At 39.5% G+C, this 22,896-nt stretch overlaps 1 protein-coding gene across 1 annotated transcript in view; it reads right to left on the bottom strand.

The window, feature by feature from the left end:
• Positions 1-22,896, bottom strand: part of STK17A (serine/threonine kinase 17a) — a 47,993-nt gene that overhangs the window by 5,636 nt on the left and 19,461 nt on the right. The window contains exons 3-4 of the mRNA XM_039526476.1: positions 9,394-9,538; positions 163-289 (exon numbers count right to left, since the gene is read on the bottom strand). Of these exons, the coding sequence (XP_039382410.1) occupies positions 163-289; positions 9,394-9,538 (272 nt within the window). The remainder of the gene's footprint in view (positions 1-162; positions 290-9,393; positions 9,539-22,896) is intronic.

The following is a 22,896-nucleotide window of genomic DNA, read 5'->3' as shown; positions in this document are numbered from 1 at the left end:
TAGTAGTTTACATTTAACACAGTTACTGTACCATATTTGCTTTTTTTTTTTTCTATCTCTGCTGATGCCTGATTGCGTACTTCTAGTTCAAAATGAGGTGTGTGGTTGACTGGTAAGTTTGCCATTCTGGTGTTTGCAACTCTGAGGTTCTACTGTACTTACCCACATATTCAGGAGTTCCCATAATTTCTCTTAGCTCTTCACTGCTTTTCAGTATTCTGGAAAGGCCAAAATCAACTATCTTAATGTCTCCCAAAGGAGAATCACTAGTTAACAGAATATTCTGGGGCTGAAAAACAAAAGAATCAAACAAATGACCAGGCTTTTTAAGCACTCAAACCTACACTTGACTATAGTATTGTAGGAGTGCACTGTTGTTTTAAGCACAAAAATAAAGAGGATGCATTTTCCAGTACATTTAAAAAAAAAAAGCCCTGATTTTTTTTTTTTTTTAAAGACTCCATTAGTCAAGGATTTACACTGGAAAAAGAAGACTTCAACAGTAGGATGTATCCGTATGGCTGAGAAATCAAACATCGGCCATTCTCAGCCTAGGATATTTATGAAAATACAACAGTACCTACAGTTTAACACCATCTATATGTGGAAACTCCATCAATAGTTTTGCCATCACGTACTTGCTTTTGTTACTGTGGAGCTCTAATTTATTAGAAGACACAATGACATTTTAAGCCATTTTTTATTTCAATGTCTTCAACTCTAAATATATAAAAAAAGCATGTTAGTTATTTTGGACTAACATTGCTTTTGAGATACAGCAATTTTATCTATTGTGACTGACCTCAATTCTGCTTTTGATATTAGAACTAAAAACCATTTTATTTTAGAACATTTAAATTTGTTACTATCTACAAGAACAAAGTGTTAAACAAAACACCTATTTTTCAGGCACTTGGACTGTTTACTTTAAGAATCAACATGTAAGTCAAATGCTAACCTTGGATAAACTTGTGTTTTCTCCGGAAGTACTGAATTCCTTGTGTGTCATCCTTGAAAATTATGTTTGTAATCATTAAAGTTCCATAGTAAAATATTATCTGAGTACTACCGGAGTCTGTCTTAGGGGACCATGAAGAACCCCAGCGGAAACCCCAGAGCTGTGGCGGACTGAGCGGCTCAGCCCGCCCCAAGTGCCGTCAAAAATCGGCTCGTGTGCCACGTTTGGCACATGTGCCGTAGGTTGCTGACCCCTGCACTAGGTTGTTACATTGAAGCTTATGGTACTGTACAGGAGCCTGTTTTATAATTCTGGTTTGTTCTGTACTAATTTGTACTAAAAAAACAAATATACTGCTCTCCATGTCGTGACAATCAGAGGTGTGGCTGCAACACGTGTAGATGTACACACGCTAGCTTTGACATAGCAAGCTCAAATGACAACAGGGAAGCTGCAGCAGCACAGTAGCATGGGCTAGCCACTCAGGTATGTACCCCAGGGTCCCATACAGGCTTGCACAGCCCATGCTGTCTTGGTTTCATTGCCACTGCTATTCAAGCCAGCTAGGAAAAAAGCAGGCTCAGCAGTGTTTACACAGATTATAGCCCAGTGGTTCTCAGCCAGGGGTACACGTACCCCTGGGTGAATGCAGAGATCTTCCAGGAGGTACATCAGCTCATCTAGATATTGCCTACTTTTACAACAGGCTACGTAAAAAGCACTAGCAAAGTCAGTACAAACTAAAATATCATACAGACTATGACTTGTTTATACTACTCTATATACCATACACTGAAATTGAAGTACTATATTTATATTCCAATTGATTCATTTTATAATTATATGGTAAAAAATGAGAAAGTAAGCAATTTTTCATTAATAGTGCGCTGTAACACTTGTATTTCTATGTCGGATTTTGTAAGCAAGTAGTTTTCAAGTGAAGCGAAACTCGGGGATATGCAAGACAAATCAGAGTCCTAAAAGGGGTAGTCTGGAGAGGTTGAGAGCCATTGCAATAGCCACACCTCTGATTGCAGTGTAGACATAGCCTTAGACATACCTCCTAGTGGGAAACTGAGTTGTTATATGAAAGGGAAAATAGAGAAGGCAACATTTAAGTGAGAGAAGTTTTTACTGGCAATGTTTCATGAGAACTGTAAGCCTTATAAGAAGAGTCATCAGGATTTTAGTAAGTGAGGTATAGTTGCCAAAATAAGTATAACAGGATACAGTTATACTGCTCAAGATACCATTTGTGCTACACAGCATGAAATGCACCCACAAAACAAGTTAAAAACAATCATAATTCTAATTAAATCTCACTGAAATATCAATTAACCCCAATCTTTTGAAAAGGCACCCTTGGCTTCTAATGAAGTCAGATGCTCTCTCAAAGCCCAGTATGAGCTCTTTAAGGCAAATAAAGTAGTGTTGAGTTTGACCTTGTCTGCTCTTAATTCACAATTCAAGTTTAATGTAAATAATTTTATATATATATATTCTCTTTTCTACAAGATGCTTTCATCTAATTTCCCCACAACTCGTTTTCTGTATTTAAAGCACTTACTGATTGAGTTTGAAAAGATTTATCCACTGAAGAGCTTGCCAGCGCAAGGTGAAAAATACCCGCACTACCAAGTGCTCCCCTCCCCAATGGCCAAACCCCCTGCAAACCCTCCTTTTAATAGATTACGCACCCCGTCAAACCATTGCCAAAGGGTCTTAACAGAATAATGCAGACTCTTCAAAACTCTCCTATGGTTACAACTCTGAAATCCAGTGCATTGGTTACATTTGAAGATTAAGGATTAAATAGTTATTGATTTGCCATTTTTTGTACCTGAAAATTACTTTGACAGGGGTTGAAGAATAACATTCTTCTACAGAGAAGACCGTTATTGTGCTCAATGGGAGTGAAGCTAGAAGTATGCATAGCAAAGATCCCGCTTTCAAAACAGAGATAAGCCTAGGTGTCTCAGGGAAAACAGTGAATCCTGAACAACGTACAAATTAGAGCCTGGAGGGGAACATGGAGTACAGGAATTGGGAGAAAACTAGTCAGTATGTTCTGGTCACTTTGCATTGCTTCAGCAGAGTAAAGCAAAGTGTACTGGTGAATCTGGCCCTAAAAGTTCAGAGATTGAAATGTTGATACTATATATCTTCAAATAATTAGAAATAATTGATTCACATTCATCTATGAAGTTTTTAATATTCAAAAGAAAAAACAAGGATATTCCTAGCTAAAGACTACACTGAACTGGCAATAAAGTGGATTACATATCACTCACTCAAGAGTAAACACACACACATTGCAAACTCAAGAAATTCTGAGTTCAGGTTATGCTTAAAAGAATGGAAATGCAGGTAGGGTTCCAATATAACCTTAATTCTACCCTGTAGTGATGCCATTACTATTTGCTAATTTGCTATTACTAAATAATTAAATACTATTATACACGAATAGTCATATAGTCCCAGATTAAAATTTATTTCTTCTTCATAGCCTCAAACTTAACATTTTTTAATTTCTTTTAAGTTTAACCTTGTGAACTTGAGTTTCTAGTGCTTGTTTTTTGAGATAATTACAACATGTGTATAATGCTTTACCTTTATCTAAGAGATGCATTCAGGCTTAAGAATTTGAGTTTCATGTAGTTATCTGATCATTCTAAGAGACTGATTAATTTTCATTTATACTAGGCCACTTGCTTAGCCACTGCATTAGATACTTTATGGTAGGCATAGCAGGAATGGAGTTGCAGCACTGATGTGAAGACTGCAGTAATTTTGCTAGTGGTTTTGGGGGAGGGCATTTTATGCAGAGAAGAAGGTGCCCAAGCACTTACAGGAAAAGCAGATAAACGGGATGAAGGAGGGTACTGCATGTAGAGGATTTCTTGACCTTTTTCCTTCCTGACTTCACTCTGCTTTCTCATTTCTTTCTTATAGATAAATGGTGCATCTTTTCCTATGTTTTCATTTCTTACTCCCTTCTCCCGCCGCCTCCACAGATTGGGTTCTCTTCCTCCTTCCCTACGTTTTCTCCTTTTTTTCCATGTGCTTCTCCATTCACAATTCCCCTCTCCCAAAACATCCCAACACCCAGAGATTAAGTTTATCAACCAAACACCAATATAAAATAAACTACTCTGGCTCTTTTATTCAACATAAACGGACTGGGGTGCAGGGGAGAGGGAGTGAAAGAACTTCAGCCTAAACCTATGCATCAACTCCAGATTAAAATAAAAGCAGTACAGCAATGCTGTGATGCTTGATTCTACGTTTGTGATCCAATTTACTTACTCTCGTTTCAAGTCAATAAAATCATACAGCATCATTGCATTTTGCTTTTTAAAAAAAGGCCGAAAACCTCTACTGAAGTCAGAATATGACAACTACTCAGTGGGACAAGAGGGAAATGTGGCAACTCTGAACCCATGATAAGCCAACTCAAAGTTAGACTTTTCTACAGTGTAAAATGCAACAGCATTTATTCTCACAGTGGAAGTCTTGCAAATATCATGGGACAGACATGGTCTGAAGGAGGCTGTCAGCACCATAGACTAGTCTGAATGGAGTTTAACTTGATTCTTAGAAGACAATTCTTCTAAACTGTAACAATAACAGTCACATATAGACAACTGCTTTGATTTAATTCTTTTGGACGTAGTCTGACCTAGTGTGGAGGTGTCAACCACCACAAAAAGCTGGATAGATCTTTCTAAAGCTCTTTGTTTGGTCCACACAAAAGAAATGAAACTAGTGTTAGGATAAGGAAAACATTTTAGGCCAGATTCATTAACCCTTTGGCCATCGGAGTTAGACACATTGCTTGCCAAATAAGTTCTGTGCAAGCAAGTCTCCCAAATGCCAACATAAATGAGTAATACTTAATAAATCTCAGAGTGTTTTAAATTACTGGATAAACTTATTGTTCCCACTTTTGAGATGAAGGAAGAGAGAGTTCAAAGGCACGTGGTAATCAAGAGCAGAGCAGTGAACGGAACTCAAGTTTGATTTCCAGATCTGTACCTTGTAAAATGGACTATCCTGCACGCCCTTAGGAAACCACTGCCATCCAAAGGAAAAGGTGTCAATGGATCGTCACACACACTGCCTTGCTAGGTTAAAAGCCAACCTAGAGCTCATTGGCCAATATTATGAAATTAGACATTATTGGGCTCTCCAAAAAAGGAGTCAGAAATTGGTCTTTTCCCCCATCAAAGACTTGACTTAGACTGTAAAAAGGATCCATGTTAGTAAGACTTCATTACTTTCACAAAATATGCTAAAGAGGAGTTTACTAGAAGCATATTAGAAGATTAAAATTCAAATACACTTAAAATGTATAAGTGATGCATTCTTGCTTTTTGTTTATCTACTCACTAATCCGCCTGTGGTCCTAGGCCACACATTTGAGCTGCCATTCACAGGGCCCTGGGTTGAAACCCAATGGAGCAGGGAGGGCCCACGTTCCCCTATTGCTGGCCCCACAGACTCTCGCCATTGGGCCACACTATGGGTTCAGACGCACAACCCCCATCGTGGTGTTACATAATTTGTCACATTATGACATAACGAATTGTATTGTGTATGGCCAATCATCATGCTTACACATGCAAAAATAACAGAGGGATTGTATATCTTGTGTAAATATACTCACATGATCAGTCCTTATGAGTCTTATAAAACTCTAAAAACAAGATAGATCAGCGAGGAAACTGTTTCTTTAAGTTGTTGCTGATTACTAGAAGTATCCAGTGAATGATTGTTGGGACAGATGACTTATTTTATATTTGGGATTAGAGTTTTGAGTTAATGGACTGTAGACGAAAAACACAAACCCAAAGATTAACTGAATAAAGGTTTAGAAAGAAAATCAGATTGGCCAAAATCAAACAGCCCTACGGCCGCATCTCTGATAGTAAATATTGTGAGACATCTACTTAAACTGATAAACTAGTTTTCTGGATGGTGTTGTGCGTTCAATGTTGTTCAGTTTAAGACTTAAATCTGCTGGTAGCATTACTTACAAAATGCAGTAAGGTATAGATAAACAAGATCAGCAGCAACAGAATATAGCAGAAAAATTAATATTCAGCATTCGCAAACCATCAGCAGACGTTTACACTAGAGATTTTTAAAGTATTCTTATGCTGCTGCTTCACTTAGATATAAACAATTAGACAAGTCTCAAAAGTTCCAGTTCACTTGGGTTCGATTTACATGGTGCTCACCCCCATTTGGGGGTGGGGCTTTTGTGGGGCCAGGAGCAGTGGAGATTGTGGCAAGGGGAAGAGAACGATTTCGAAAGGGAGCAGCTAAAGAAGTGCTCCACATGACCTCTCCCCTTTGTTCCCCACCATTCCTTCACCCTCGCTGTTTGAAGGCTGGTCTTCTCCACCTCCCCTCCCACACTTTCTTGTGCCACAGGGTATGGGGAGGTCATCTGGGCCAGATTCTAGGGAGCATCCTGCCCACTTCCATGGGGGGGGGTGGAGTGGGATCAGGTGATTGGCTCCCATCTGGTGGATGATACAGTTTGCTACTTGGGTAGGGTAGCCATTGTCTGCTCCCTGTTCAGCTCCACCTTTTCCACACTTAAACTGGTCTGCTGGATTTCCTATGATGCTGGGGACTAGGCTGTTCACCAGTTTTGCGGTCTGAAAGCATATTTTCCCATATGGCAAAAATGGCAGATTGCCAACTGACTTTTTCCACCTTCCATCCAGCATCTGATTTGGGATTTAAATTACAACTGCTGTAACTATGGCAGGTTCCAGTGCAGCTGGTGGTGAGAAAGCCTAAAGTAACCCAGTAGCTGCTTGGGATTTGGGGCTGGGTAGTCACATTGCATGGTAATTTTGTATGCCTCTATCGTGCACAGCCTGTGACTCCTCATCTCAACCACTCTGCTTCTGGCATGGAAGAGAGGAAGTGGGTCAGGCTCAGGCATCCAGCAGGGTCCCTTGACTGGGCTGAGGAGTTAGAGGGCACTGGTTCCAGTTGAGACCCACACTGGAACAAATGTACCAGCCAGTTTGAGGTAGTTATGCCAGTTAGGCAATAAATAAGATGCAGCCTCCACCTTTAACCACATTACGTGGCCTCACTGTTTCTGCATCCACGTCACTGAGATCAGGTCATCAAATTTCCTTTGCTTTAGAAGATTTCAAAACTTAGTATGTGTGACAGCCTGTACACCCCTATGTTCAATCCTTTTACAAGATTATGATAAATTTCATACAAAGTATGCCTTGTTAGGAATAATCAGAACATTCATAATTTACCGATCATTATTGTTCTGGTAAAATATGTGTGGCAACATTGTATGCAAAGTTAAAGTTATTCTACTGTAGGATATTACTAAAGACATGTTCTGAGTCTGGGAAAGAGAGTCTCAAACCAGTTCCCCAGAGACAAAAGGTTAGGCAACACATCAGCCAGGTGTCAACAAAATCAAAATATCAGGGGGTAGCCGTGTTAGTCTGTATCCAGAAAAAACAACAAGGAGTCTGGTGGCACCTTAAAGACTAACAGATTTATTTGGGCATAAGCTTTTGTGGGTAAAAAACCAGCATCTGAAAAAGTGAGGTATTTTACCCACAAAAGCTTATGCCCAAATAAATCTGTTAGTCTTTAAGGTGCCACCGGACTCCTTTTGATTTTGTTAAAAAACAACATCAAATGTATTATTTTCTGTTAGGAATTTAAAAGAGCATGGTACTCATTCAAGTGTATGCCAGGACAGATTCTTTGTCTGACATGGCAAGATCTCTTGGACCCAACAATATCCTTGACTAACCTTCTCATGAGTTCTCATGCTCCCCTGTCATTTTTGGCTGCTATCCCCAGAACAAATTATATCAGATTTTGCTGTACAGTAGACAAGTGAAGCCTATCAGAATGCATAATATATAAATGCAGGTAACTAGGCTACTTCTGGGTAGGCTGGAAGTAGTTTTATAGTAGTTCTACATTCGGATTTGCCAAGTAGTTGCATTTACAGTCTGCATTTTATCATTCTGTACTTAAAGATTATATTGCTCAACAACCACAACAGTCTCGATAAAACCAGACAAGTAACTATGGTATTTATTTTGAAAAACAACAAAAACAAAAAACACTTTCCATCATTGAAAAATGAATTCCATCATTAAAAATTGTGCAGAAAACTCAGAAAATTCTCAGTTAAGACTCCCACAAAAATAAGTCTTCTTATAAATAGGTAGCACCAGACTGTATATAGTAATGCAAAATGATACTACCTATGCAGAAAAAGTACCAGCTTATAAATTGCCATGGGAACCATAAATGAGTTTCCTGACCAAAGAAACCTAATCTCAATCAAGGTTTTATCACATGGTTGAACTATTCAACCTGAAGTCAGCCTTAGCCAGCAGTTACTACAGTTGACACACCTCTACCCTGATAGAACATGACCCGATATAACACGAATTTGGATATAATGCAGTAAAGTTGCGCTCCGGGGGGAGCGGGACAGCGTACTCCAGCAGATCAAAGCAAGTTTGATATAACACAGTTTCACCTATAACGCGGTAAGATTTTTTGGCTCCTGAGGACAGCATTATATCAGGGTAGAGGTGTACTTCAATCTCTGCTTAATGAATGGCAACAGTTGGCAAATGTTGACTTAAGTGGCTTTTGAAGTTTTTTAAAATACTAATTTGTCAAATGCAGTATCATAATGCAATGCATCAGTCCATATGCATCCAAGTACAGCTGCTTAGCAGCCTTTTGTGAGCACTTAATAGTAGAATGGTAAATTTATTTTCAGTGCAGTTACAGCATGCTGTGTTCAACTAATTTTTAACTATCTCTTAACCAATTTTTTCCAAATTTCACAAAGCACAAACTGTCACCCAGGTCTCTATAAACGCTAATTTACTTTTTAAAAATGTTACTAGAGCATGAAAAGATACTTAAATTCCACTTTAATGAGGGAAGACTGCATGAAGCTTAGTTTTGTTTTTAACAACAAGACAGAAACTTCATCTGTTTGGTTGCATAACATATTAGCAATTTTAGGTCCATATTTCATAAGCACATAACTTTCAGAAAGTTATCATGTAAGGCAAAAGGTGAATTTTGTGCTTTGGGAAGTACATAGACGTATATACACTTTGTTTTTATTTATAAATTAGCATTAGTAAGGCATTATAGCACTGAGTCAGCATATATTAACAAGTAACTATGGATAGGTCTACATTGCAATCAAAGGCCTGTCACACCTGACTTGGGCTCATAGGGCTCAGACTGCATGGCTATAAAACTGCAGTGTAGACATTTGGGCTCAGGCTGGACCTTGGGCTCTGGGATCCTCATGCAAGTCCAAGTCAGCTGACCCGGGCCAGCCATAGGTGTTTTATTGCAGTGTGGACATACTCAATGAGACAAGTAAACACGCTTACCTTCAAGTCAAGATGTACCACATTATTTCTGTGTAAAAATGAAACTCCTTCTAAAATTTGCCTCATAAGCCGCTTAACATCTCTTTCTTTGAAGGCTTCTTCCCTTTCTGCCACACACTGGTCAAAGATTTCACCTCCAGCAGCACTATGGAAGAAAAAAATCTATTTTAATTTCAAAAGAAATGACACTGTCGAAATCTTCATTCTATTCTGGTTATGGTACTATTTACTGTTCTTTAGAATGAATGACTTTTACACATCAGCCTTATGAAGTTCTGCTTACCTAAAGCAAGCAATTTTGGCAAGCAAATTCTCTCAATAGCATGGTACCATCTCTCAATATCAAACAGCATGCTCACTATAGCGTCTGAGCATTTAAAGATGGCAAGAGTGAGTGAATGAACTTTGTACATAGGCTCACATTTTCCCTGATAATTACATATTGATACATCAAGTAAAAATGTCAAGTGTTTACAAATCCTTAATACCATATAATTCTAGTCTTCTCAGTGTAATAGCAATGGAACGCAAGAAGAAGGAATTACTGTTTTACAACACTGTTCTTCTACTCCATTGACATTTTCTATGTTTTTTTCCTGTAAAAAAATCTTTATGCACAACTGGACTGAGCAATCTGGAATGCCAGTGATGCACCAGGCTCAAGATATACCCAAGAGCTAGCTCTTGTCAAACTAGCATGCTAAAAATAGAATACTGCTGCAGCAGTGCAAATAGCAATGAGTGTCTATCAGAGATGCTAGATACGTACGCAGGGCAGCTAGCCCTTCTGGCTGCTTGTGCTCCCACAGCTACATTCTAGTTTTAGCAAGCTAGCTCTTGAATATGTCTTCTCAAGCTAGGAATCTCACACCCCCAAGCTTGAAGTGTAGACATACCCTTTGAAGTGCACCATTTCCTTTCCTTTCATCAGCACCATCCATAAGACCACTCTTTCAAAAATTACTTCTTTGCTTTGCAGAAGATTAAAGGCCTAGGCCAACTTCCTTTTGAAGTCAATACAGAGGCTTCTGTTACTTCAGTGGGAGATGGATTGGGCCTTTACACATAAGGAACTGATCAGTCCTAATGCCTTCCCTGGAAAGTCTTGATGGCACATCTCTAGGTCACCTGTAGCGATGGGCTCAAATACACTATGTCCACCAGTTTCTCAACTGTTGAGTACTTACATGTTAAGACTAAGAAACATCAAAAATGCCTTCTACCTCAGACTTCTGAGATGAAGATTGATTGTACCAAGGGCATCAGAGCACTCAACAAATAGCTGCATCAGTGGGAATACAAATGGCATGATTAGTAATCTACGCTCTTGCACCTTCCCGATGTTTTGTTATTTGCAGAAGAGAAGGCATGAGGGGAATTAAGAGAATTATACCACTTTCTGAGAACTGCCTTTGGAGTCTAGGCTTTCCTTACGTTTTGAGGACCTTATATACCAAACTACAAACATCCTGAGTCAAAGTTGCCGAACTACTACATATTTTTCATAATATCTGGACTTGCAACATATTTTGCCAACACTAGAAGGATCTGATGGAATAAACTATGGCTATGGCTGAATTTTAGTGGGATTATAGGTTAAAAATATTCAAAGGTTGACAAAGGTTACAAAACCCAGAAACTCATTTATTATTGAAACAAATCAAAAGACAGAAAAATGTATTGGGGAATAAAGCAAGAAAGGTCAGGTTACTTGGCTGTCTTGCAGCAGAGTAAGCACACTGCAGTAGAAAAGTCAGCTCCATCTGCTGTTATGTTTGGGAAAGATCTCTGATTTACTGCAAGTCCTCCCCGAATGGACTTGACCCCTGAATAGTCACTGAGGGGCATGCCCACTATAAGGGGAGTAAGTTTTCAATTGCTACAAATTTTCTTTGGTTATAGAGCTGCTTCCCCTCCCCTCCACCTTTTTAAGAATTGGTAGAAATAAGGTACAAACAAGCAAACTATGTTAACAAAAAAATGTTATGAGTGCAACCATATGGACAAAAACATTTGAAATCTGATTTTGCTTGTGCAGATCAGTACCTCAGAGGTTCAGCTAGGCATGTAAGTGAGGTTACTAATTTATTTTAAAACACATTTTAAATTATCACTATTTTCATGTAAAGATGCAGTTCAAGACTCCAGCTAAAATTTGTGCTTCAGATACATTTTTGAACACTGAGCCCCCTCCTGATTCCTAATACTTTTAAAAAGTTGAACACAATGGAAGTTAGGCACCTACGTGCTTTTGAAAAAAATCACACTAGGTACCTATTTCCATCTTTAGGTCCCTAAATACTTGTTCAAATCTGGTCTTTAGTATCTGATGAAAACCTAATGTGCTGGGATTTTCTCTTATAATTTGGACACGCTATATAATTTCAGAAGTCTTATAAAAGAGCAGTTGCAAATATGAAGCAGAAATGTTTATAAAATTAACACAAAGCTTTTCTTGAATACTAATTTTTGCTCTTTAGAGGACAGAAAGAGGACAACTTCTTCCAGGCAATTCACTCTCTGAATATGGTGGTGACATATTTGGATAGAATTTAAACACACTGTGATGTGTTGTTGAATAAAATAACTAGTGACCCTTTACAGAAATACAAGAGGGGAAATTTTTGCAAGACTGTTTTGTGTTTCATTATGGCACAGTGAGCATAACGATGCCCTTAAGCAAAAACAGTCTGCTAGCCATGAGCCAACTCAGTCACAAGTCATTAGAAGTACAATGTCATAATGAACTCCAACAAAAGTCTACTGACTATTCATGCCAAGCTGTGCCAACTGCACTACAGTACATTGTTTTATGTATTTCCTAGCTAGACTGCAGTTCAGTTTTTTGGAAGCAAAAACAATAGTATGCTTAAAATAAATTTACAGCAATGTCAGATTATTATCATAGCTAATTTATAACATCACACAATTTGCACATACATATATCTATGTATAATGAATTCGTTATAGATCGCCTAAATAAAAATAAAGTTGCTTGAATCCAGCATTAACATTTACCCATTCTTACTTCCAACAAGAAAGTTTCCTTTTCTTTTCCTACAATTTAAGTAGGCCACACAAAGCTGAGAAATCCATGCATGGTTCTCAGTAGGTATATGTGCGTATACTTCAAAAGTCAGATGGTCTAAACACACAGGACGACTTATATAGACACTGCTGAGATATGGAAGCAAATGGGGACATCTTGTATATCCTATTTTTGGTGGTGGGGGAGGAGATAAGTCTTTTTGCTTTGTTTCAGATTGACAGTATAATCTTTTCACTGTCTTTAACAAATAAATGTTCCAGGATATATATATATATATATTTGGGGGAGGGGAGGGTGTTTGGTTTCACTAGGTAAGACATTTTTACACTCAGACTTTAAAGCACTATTTAAAGCAAGACACCCCCCCCCCCCAAGGATAAAGCGTACTCAGTTCCTAACTATAAAGGTCTACACTATAGACATGGTGTAACCCCATAAGTTGGTTTATTTAGACAGGTAGTTATTCTCCTATGTAAAAAGGCTCTATTGGTACAAAACAGTGCAAGTCATTGTTTCAAAGCAGTAAAGTGAAGTAGAATTAACAAGATCACAATATCATTACTTAAAGAAGCACTGATGGATTTACACCTTATTTTGCAATATTAAGTCCACTCAATGTTGGTAAAAATAATTAAGAACAGTACCATATACCCAATTAACATACAGAAATGTTTATCACAACAAAATTTACTCTTCAAGGACCTAAATGCCTTTTAAATTGCAGCTTGTTGAATGAAGAGTCATTATGGAATTACAGTTTTGGGAGCTTCTCCCAACCCCCTCATCTACCTCCACAAGAAACGCTCAAGGGAAAACAAAGCATAGACCGCAGTGTAGCAGAATCTACTGGTGTTATACATACAATTTAAATAGAGTAAAAAAAAAGAGTAACGAGCACAAGTTTTGGATGCTTATGTCTTCAACGCTACACCTGTAATCTAACTAACAGGCTCAGAGGAAGTACAACTCAAGAGGCAAGTCTTTCAAAACATTAATGCTATAGCAGTTGGAGTCACTTGCCTCTACTATGCTTCCTTGTTTATGAAAGCAAGTACCAAGCAGTACTTTTTCTGAATTTTCAGATCTTATTGCTAATCATTACTAAAATGTAAATATGTAGTCAGTTTAACAGTGAGAAATGAAGAACTAAACATTTAAAGGTATCACCGATTGTGGCTACAGATCAAAAACATTTTTGCCTTTAAACTCAGCCAAGGAATGTGCTTACTTTTCCGCCCACCACATTTTAACAGTGTACTATATCAGATTTTAATAAAATTTACAATAATGTAAAAAAGGGACTAAACTCATTTCCTAACTCACAATACACTGAGATCTTGTGTTTAATCCATCCCATCAGAAAAAGACTGAATTAATAAAATATGCCTCAATGTACTCAGAAAGTTAAACTCCTCTGGTTTTTTGCACAAGAGAGAGTAAAGGCAATGCAAGATTACAGGGCAATCCACTAAGAAATGCTTGGCCTCAAGTCTACAAATTTAGGGAACATCAATGCAAGTATCCCACCCTGAGTGAGGTTGCAAAGGAGGAGATAGTGTGTAAGATGCAAAGGATCCAGAAGAAGCTTTAACAGACCAAACGCCACCTTTAATTTAACTTGGAAGGTAACTGGAAACCCATGTTGTTTCTACAACGCACGAGTCTGTGCTCCACGAGCCTCGCATCACTTAGCATATGTCTCTACAAGAACACTCACTGTGCAACAAGCTTGGCTGTAAATCTATAGTGCTCCAGCATGCCATCCACTAAATGTCCATGTGGACCCTGCTGCTGCTCACTAAAAGTCTGAAACAGCCATAGAGCACTTCAGAATTTTTGGTACAGAGCAGCAGGGTCCACGTCGACAGTGCGCAGCATGGTGGAATGCTGTAGATTTGCTGAGCAATAAGTGCTTGAGACAGACCCTTAGAAGTAAGCAGGCAACTGCATGCTATACTAGCTAAATTTACTGCGTGTTCCTTAGGTGTAACCTCATACAGCACACTGCAGTAGTCTGGAGATTATGGAGCCAAGTATATAATTGGGGGAAGTCTGTATCTGATGAGATGGCATAAGGAAAGAGAGCATTCAGGGATATCCAGAATCAGCCAAGAATACAACATGACCTCAAGATTGCAAAATAACCTTAGTTTAAATAGACATGGGGTTCTCAAACTGGGGGTCAGGACCCCTAAGGGAGTCACAAGGTTATTTCATGGGGGGGTCGCAAGCTGTCAGCCTCCACCCCAAACCCCGCTTTGCCTCCAGCATTTATAATGGTGTTAAACATATTAAAAAGTGTTTTTCATTTATAAGGGGGGGGTCCACACTCAGAGGCTTGCTATGTGAATGGGGTCACCAGTACAGAACTTTGAGAACCACTGAAATAGACAATCACAATGCAATTGACAGAAATTATCACTGTCATCTGCTAGTCTCGATTTCATACAAAACAAAGGAATAGAATTTCACCCAATAATTCATGATCAGTCTCAATAATCTATGGTTAAACTTGAGTATCTTCCAGAAAGCAGCAAAGAGTTCTGTAGCACCTTATAGACTAACAAACGTAGTGAAGCATGAGATTTCGTGACATGCATCCGACGAAGTCGGTATTCACCCATGAATGCTCATGCTCCACTACGTTTGTTAGTCTATAAGGTGCCACAGAACTCTTTGCCGCTTTTACAGATCCAGACTAACACGGCTACCCCTCTGATATTATCTTCCAGAAAGATATCCAATCTTCATTTAAGAGCTTTCAAGAATCGACTACATCTCTAAGTATGTTGACCTGCAAAAAGTTGCATCTTATTTCCAATCTGAAATGGTCTTCCATCCATTAGATCTTGTTCTGCCAATAGAGAAGTCATGCATCACTTCTGTTACTTCCCACAGCCCACCAACACATTTTATCCAGTCAGAGCTTCAACCAGCTATGTCAGCAGGGGCAAAAAATCTGAATGATCACAGTATCCAGGTCCAAAGAAAATAGATGAAAAACAATTTCATCAGCATATTGACAGCATCACAATGCGAACCATCTCATTTTGTGTTAGTGGGCTCATACACTCAATTCACAGGAAGGGAGACAAAAGAAGTCTGTTGTACCCTGTCCATCAGAGCCTTGCAGATAACTACCCAATGTAGGTGACCTCTCAGAGAAGAAAAAGTGTGTCATTCCAGAGCAACTCCATCTATCTCTGCCAGTATCCAAACACTCACTTGTGGTCAAGAGTATAAAAAGGAAGCTAGATCTAATGTTCATCTATTGCCTGAATGAGGCCAGCAGTTTCCATATAAATATCCAGTCATAAAAGCTAGAGTGAAAGAGAGCAAGGAAGTCTGAGGATTCCAGGTATTGCCAGAATTGTCCCACCACTATTTTTCAGTAGTTCCCTCCCCCCTCAAAATAGAGAGATTAGCGAGTTTCTGTTCCTAAAGATGATTTTTGTACCCTCCTACAATCAACAATACAGATAAATGAGATTCACGTACTTGTTTCAACTTTGGATCTAGTCCCATTAATCAACTGGAATCAGATCATCCCTGTCCAGCTGAGCGCCCCCCTTAAGTCTTGTTCTTGCAAAAAATCTGCAAATCAACTATTTTTCTCCAGGGGAGAAAAGCCCCTGCCAAGACAGAAAACTGTACAGATATGGCCAAGTATCTTCAGTGGCAGGATTGTGGGGCTAGAACTCCATTCTTCCCCATAGCCCAGACCAGACAGTAAGGTTTATTGGCACAACCTCAAGCTCCTGTTTCCTGTTCGATCAGGCATCACCCTAAAGAGAGCTCTTGCCTTCCAAAAGGGAAATTGTAACACCAGGTCAACATTCCAAAATGAATAACTGATCCAATGTCAACAAGATTTTAACAGCTAAGATGGCATAACTCTAAATTGCAGGTCAGCGCACAGAACTCACCAAGTAGCTCCAGAACCTTAGTGAGTAAAGTGAGCCAAAAAAATCAAAGCATATGTCTTGTTTTCCTCCATTCCCTGACACATCTGCCATTACGGATTTTCAGTCTTGATCAATTAAGTAATTTTATTAATGAAATTATGTAAAGAACTCAACTGTGAGGGTAAACTACTGGATGAGGAAAGTGGCCAGTGGAAGCATGTGATTATGAGAATAAGGCAGAAAAAAAGACTGGCTAGTGAAGGAGAAATAGAGCTGAGGAACGGGTTTGCTGAGGTGCAAAATGAAGGAGACATACAAGCAGTAACAGAAGATGGGAAGGCAAGGAAGAAGAGAAGAGTGACTAATCCTAAAAGAAGAGGGGAAGAGTCAATGGAGGTAGCCAGAGTTTGGAGCCCCAGGAGGACAGAGAATGACTCTAAGAAGAGGACAAGATGACTTGCAGCCAGAAAGAACAGAATGGGGAAGGCCGGCGAATTACACCAACACCTGGAAAAGACAGGTCTATGTGATTGGGACTCCCTATTAAGAAGGGCAACAAGGCTATCGCCAGAGCTGACAAAGAAAACTGAAGGGTGTGCTGTCTGCCGGAAGCTAAGATATGGAATTTGGATCTGAGGCTGAAGAGGACCTTAATGGGAGTAGGAAAGAATCCACTTATTGTCCCTCACACTGGAATAAGTGATACTGCTAGATTCTCACTGGGATGCATCAGGGAAGATGGCGCCAGGCTGGGGAAGATGCTTAAAGAAATGGAGGCTCAGGTAATCTTCAGTGGCTTTCTATCTGTCCCTAGATGAGAGCAAAGGCGAGACAAGATTATGATAATCAACAGACTGCTCAGGCAATGGTGCTGTAAGGAGGGCATTGACCATTGGGAGGCATTCACAGACAGAGGACCGTATTCCATCTGAGTAGGGACAGAAGTAGACTTCTGAGATGACAAAAAAAGCGAGAACTGAGTTTTTCTCCGACAACTGGCACAATTGATTAAAAGACCTTTAAACTAGGAATCTGGGAAAGACGGCTGGGAGATGCTCATGTAATCGCCATACCTGATTCTAATGTTGATGGGAGGAAAATCAAGTAAGAGGATTCATCTTCCTCTGCAGCGTGGGGCATAGCTCACCCACTGGTTTGAACTAGAGTAAATGGTATAACTTTAAAGTCTTTGAGTCAAGATTAAAGGTCTTCAGTAACTCAGCCAGAGGATAAAGGCCTACTACAGGAGAGTGAGGTTCTGCGATGTGCAGGTGATTAGACTAGATCGGGGTCGGCAACCTCTGGCACGCATCTCACCGGGACAGGCCAGTTTGTTTACCTGCCGCGTCGGCAGGTTCGGCTGATTGCGGCTCCCACTGGCAGCGGTTCGCCGTCCCAAGCCAATGCGGGAGGCAGGAAGCCATGGCCAGCACATCCCCTGCCTGCGCCGCTTCCCGCCTCCCCCACTGGCCTCAGACAGCGAACCGCGGACAGTGGGAGCCGCCATCGGCCGAACCTGCCAATGCAGCAGGTAAACAAACTGGCCCGGCCCGCCAGGGTGCTTACCCTGGCGAGCTGCGTGCCAGAGGTTACCGATCCCTGGTCTAGATTATCATGATTAAGGATAAAATTCTGTCACAGATTATTTGAATTTCTAGGACCTCCAGGACTACTTCTAGGGCAGCAGTCCCCAGGCCCACCAGAGCAGCAGCTGGGATTGGGTCATCCTCCCGGCGCTGGAGCAGCAGGGGTCAGCCCCTGGTACAGGAACAACAGCAGGGCTAGAGCAGCTGCAAGCCCCAGCATCGCTCTCTTTGTCCACACACACACACACACACACGATATTTTTAGTAAAAATCAGGGACAGATTACAGGCGTCCATGAGACTATTGAGGGCTTGGGGGGGGGGGGGGGAGAATAGCTTTTTAGATACTCCTGCTATTTTTACTAAACAACTAAATTTTGGTCAGGGACCAAATACCAACATCAGGACACTGCTGACTGGCACATTAGTCATATCAATTCCCATCCCCCAACACACAACCGACATTTCTCTATTCCTGCTGGAAGTAGAAGTGAAACCCTTATGGAGTAGTTTTCATGTTAGTTGTCAATATTGTTGTAGACTGTATGAAGGTAGAAAAGAACATACAACTTATTTCCATTCTTAAAGTTTTGCGTGGATGAAATGTATCCTGCCTCAACCTTAACTGCCACTTCATGTAGTTTGCTAATCAGATAAAGGAGGCAGCATCAGCTACTGCTTAACTTATAGTACCAGTGAAGATATGTTATAGTTCCTCTTCCGCTTGGACTTTCCACTAAGGATGCGGAAGAACATTATGATCCTATTATATTAGAGCAGAGGTTCCCAAACGTTTCTGATTGTGTACCCCCTTAGAAATCTAACATCTGCTCGCGTACCCCTACCCGTCTCATTACTGATACTTTATGTGTTCATCTTAACACTACTTGCCTTTAGCCATCTGTCCATATTTCACTATTTATACTGTGACATATACAACCAAAAAAACCCTGACTAAGTTCTGAACTCAGTTAGACTGGATAGTTGCTGGACAACTGAACTCACACTGTTTGGTGACTGGAGGTGAGGGCTCTGTACCTCAGCATCTCTGTATATCTGTGTTCTCATTGGTACATCTTGAAGCAAATTAACTACCGTATTTTATATAACAAATTCCCACCGAATTTTAAAGCTTCGCCTGAGTAGCCTATTAGGAAAATTTAAATAAATAAATATGTAAAATCCACTGTTGCACAATTTCTCCCACGTACCCCCCAGAGATGTGTCTCATACCCCCAGGGGCAGACATACCACATTTTGGAACCCCTATATCAGAGGCAACTGTTACCTTGTTCCCTGTATTGGAATTAAAAAAGTCACCTTCTATAGTAGGTAGTACATACTTATTGTAGTAGGTTATTTTTTGCACACAGGAAGTTTTCAGTTCTATGGCAGTATGCCTTGTTTTTAAGTGAAAAAAGTACTGAATTTATTTTCTTCCCACAAATTACATAAGGAGGAACCTAAATACCATGCTGCATGAGTGTCATACTTATTTTATATTTCTACTGGAGTCCTTGCAAGCACAAGAAAGAAAAAAGGAATCTGCAGTTTCAAATGTTAAATAGCTCTACAAGATACTTTGTAGAAAAGTGGATTTCCTTTTAAGTTTAAAAAATTTTGTACTTTATCTACAAGGGATATTTTATTTACTTTTGACTTCTTTAAAAATAGAGTTAAAAATGTAAGACGGCATTTGAGGCCAGAATTCACAGGTGTGTTTAGGACAAATTATAGAAAAATGTCATCTTTTACAGTCATGTAACTATCAGTGTCTTAAAACAATGCAAATTTTGTCATTAAACTTTAATGAATTCATAATATCATGCACAGGTTAATATCAAAGAACAGTCTTCATGTGTATTGCACCGCAAAAAGATACAGTCTCATGAATTCATTTTATTCTTCATGAAGTGCTAAGACTGTACTTCATACTACATAAGGCACATATTGATTGTTCTTGGTCTGAGAAGTTTAGTCTAAATACAGCCAACACAACCTAGTATATCAAAAAATATTTTCTATACATTATTTTCTAGAAAATCAGTTGTTTAGAGAGAGACTAATGTGAAGTAGCAGAGATATACCCAGAGGAGCCATATAATTCAGAGTATTGTAATTAGAAAGTTTCATTTCCATACTGACATAACATACAATTGTCATAATATTACTGTTTCTGGTACAGCGTAGCCAAACTATTCTGATGTGTAAGCTACACAGTGATTAATCTGAAGCTCCTGACTGGAACTTAATGGCTGCAGTTAAGCCTAGCTGTCACTATCTGTTTGCATGCAGTGTTGTTGCAGCTGTGTTGGTCCCAGGATATTAGAGAGACAAGGTGAGTGAGGTAATATTTTATTGGATCAGCTTCTGTTGATGAAAGAGACAAGCTTTTGAGCTTACAAACTATCCACTGCTAGAATAGCCTTGCTTTCCACGTAAAAAAAGACCCGCAGAGGAGGGAGTGTCAGTTTACTTTGTACCCATTGGTAGAAGATCCCACATGGAAATATGAAAACTGTATACCATTATTTCCACTATGGTGAACCCTATTACTTTTAAACTTGAAACAATATTAGATTTTTCATGCTACATGTTCACAGCTAGCTGCACTAGGTACTTTGTTGGGATCCTCGTGAAAGTTGAAATACTATGCAGCAACAGGTCACACTTTGGCCACCACCATAAAGCAAGTGGACTAGACATTTATATTTATACCACCTCAAATCTATTTTTTCTGGATTAGACAAACTAATTACATCCTATTTAAATCATGTTAGGCATAAATGTGCACCTATGCATCATGTCAACAAGTGCATTATAAATATCTTGATGAAAATAACTAACTTGTTATTTGCGTTAAAAAATGCTGTTGAAAACCACTTAAGGAAGGAAGGATTTATAGATATGGACAAAGTCTCCCTCTCCCATCCTTCAAAGACATTGCAAAAGTATTAGTAGATGACAGAGATAGCACTGTTTTTGAGACTATTTCCTAAATATTCTTCCCTCAGAAAACAATTTAAATCACCACTTAATACAAGGATTTATTCATATATATAATACTGTGGATTTTTTTGTATTTACTGCAGTACAAGGGTTTCCTGGTACATGTCTCCCTTTCATCTCGTTTCACATATCTGTTACTCATCAGTGGGGGAACATGTTCTGATTCACATCAGTCCCGATCCGCATATCCGTTGCTTCACTTTTTGTGTTTTTTTTCTTTGGGTGCTTAGCAGCCACCGGCAGCCAGCATCTGACAGTGCCTCCCATCCGCCAGTGGCCCTGTATGCTGCCAATCAACTCCTTCCCTCCCTCCCAGCGCCTCCTGCACACCGCGAAACAGCTCTTCCCCAGTATGTGGAAGGCACTGGGAGGGAGGGGGAGGAGCAGGGACAGGGCACATTCAGAGGAGGGGGCAGAAATTGGGCAGGAAGAGGCAAGGTAGGGCAGGCCATTATTTCTTATCGGGAAAAATTCCCCAGTATCCATCATTTCGGTATCCGTCGCCCTTTTCAAGAATGCAACCCCGATGTATACCAGGGACCCCCTGTAGTGTCCAACCACCCCAATTAAGATCGGGGTGCCACATTTCACTACATGCTGTACAAGAGTGTATAGAGACAGTACTCTGCCCTAAAAAGGGTTTGCCGGCCTGCCAGAGTTGCTAGGGTAAAAATGTTCGGAGAGCGTGCAGCAAGCGCCACACAAATGGAATGCATGGCAATCAATCACATCAGAGAAAAACTGTATGTTTATTAATCCCCTGAATCCAGAAGGTCATAAGTTTACTAACACTCAGACCAGTTTTGTTTCAACATGCCACTGGAACATGCTGACATTAGAAAAGTGTCCAGATATATTTGCTGAAGTCAGTGGAAGTGTGTTTTTGTAGTTTACAATCCTAAATGTGCTTTGTATGTGTAATGAAGTATTAACTCCTCCTATTAAAAACCCAGTAGTTCTGTATTACATGTGTCACAAAAAAACCCAATTGTTTACTTCTGGATTTGATGTCTAAGTATACATCACATCTCTGTTGGATTCAAATTTTGAAACTAGCTATTTTGTTTAAGTATCACTGGCAATAAGCTAAATACAGACACCATTCCAATTTTCTATACCTCACTCAATTACAATCCATAGACAATCTACATACTGTAGTGCAAGTAAAGAGTTGACATTTTTTAGAAAATATCTATTATAATGAGATTCTACAGCAGAACCTCAGAATTACGAACATTTTGGGAATGGAGGTTGTTAACTCTGAAATGTTCATAATTCTGAACAAAACATGGTTGTTCTTTCAAAAGTTTACAACTGAACATTGACTTAATACAGGTTTGACACTTTACTATGCAGTAGAAAAATGCTACTTTACCTTTTTTTTAGTAGTTTATGTTTAACACAGTACTGTACTGTATGTATTTGCTTTTTTTGGTCTCCGTTGGTGCCTGATTGCATACTTCTGATTGCAAATGAGATGTCTGGTTAACTACTCAGTTCATAACTGGTGTTCGTAACTCTGAGGTTCTACTGTAGGGTACTATTTATTTTAAAAACAAATCCCTATTAATCTTCTACAGCCTCTCTTCCATTTAATTGGGCTTCTCAGATGTATTGGGATGGGTAAGCGTAAGGTCCTGAACACAATTTCATATAATCTACATTCTAGCCTATGAACAAGAATCTGAGAAACGTGAACACCAGGCTTCTCACCAAGGCAGGCAATGAGTTATACTAACAACAGATAACGTAAATGGCTTCGGAACTGCCAGCACCATAACTATTCTCTCCTAGTCATTTAACGAGCATTTAGAGGCACAAGAGGCTTGGGAGAAACCATAACTCTTGCAGTTTAGCCGCAACAAGTATTTATTTCATCACCTTTTTGGCAGTGATCTATGGACATTTTAACATAATTAAAGACTCAGGACTAAAAAGGCTCCAGCCACTGCAGA

The sequence above is a fragment of the Mauremys reevesii genome, linkage group 2 (assembly GCF_016161935.1).
Source record: "Mauremys reevesii isolate NIE-2019 linkage group 2, ASM1616193v1, whole genome shotgun sequence".
NCBI classification, from domain to species: domain Eukaryota; kingdom Metazoa; phylum Chordata; order Testudines; family Geoemydidae; genus Mauremys; species Mauremys reevesii.
The sequence above is the reverse complement of the archived record's forward strand: the minus strand, read 5'-3'. Positions and strand labels throughout refer to the sequence as shown.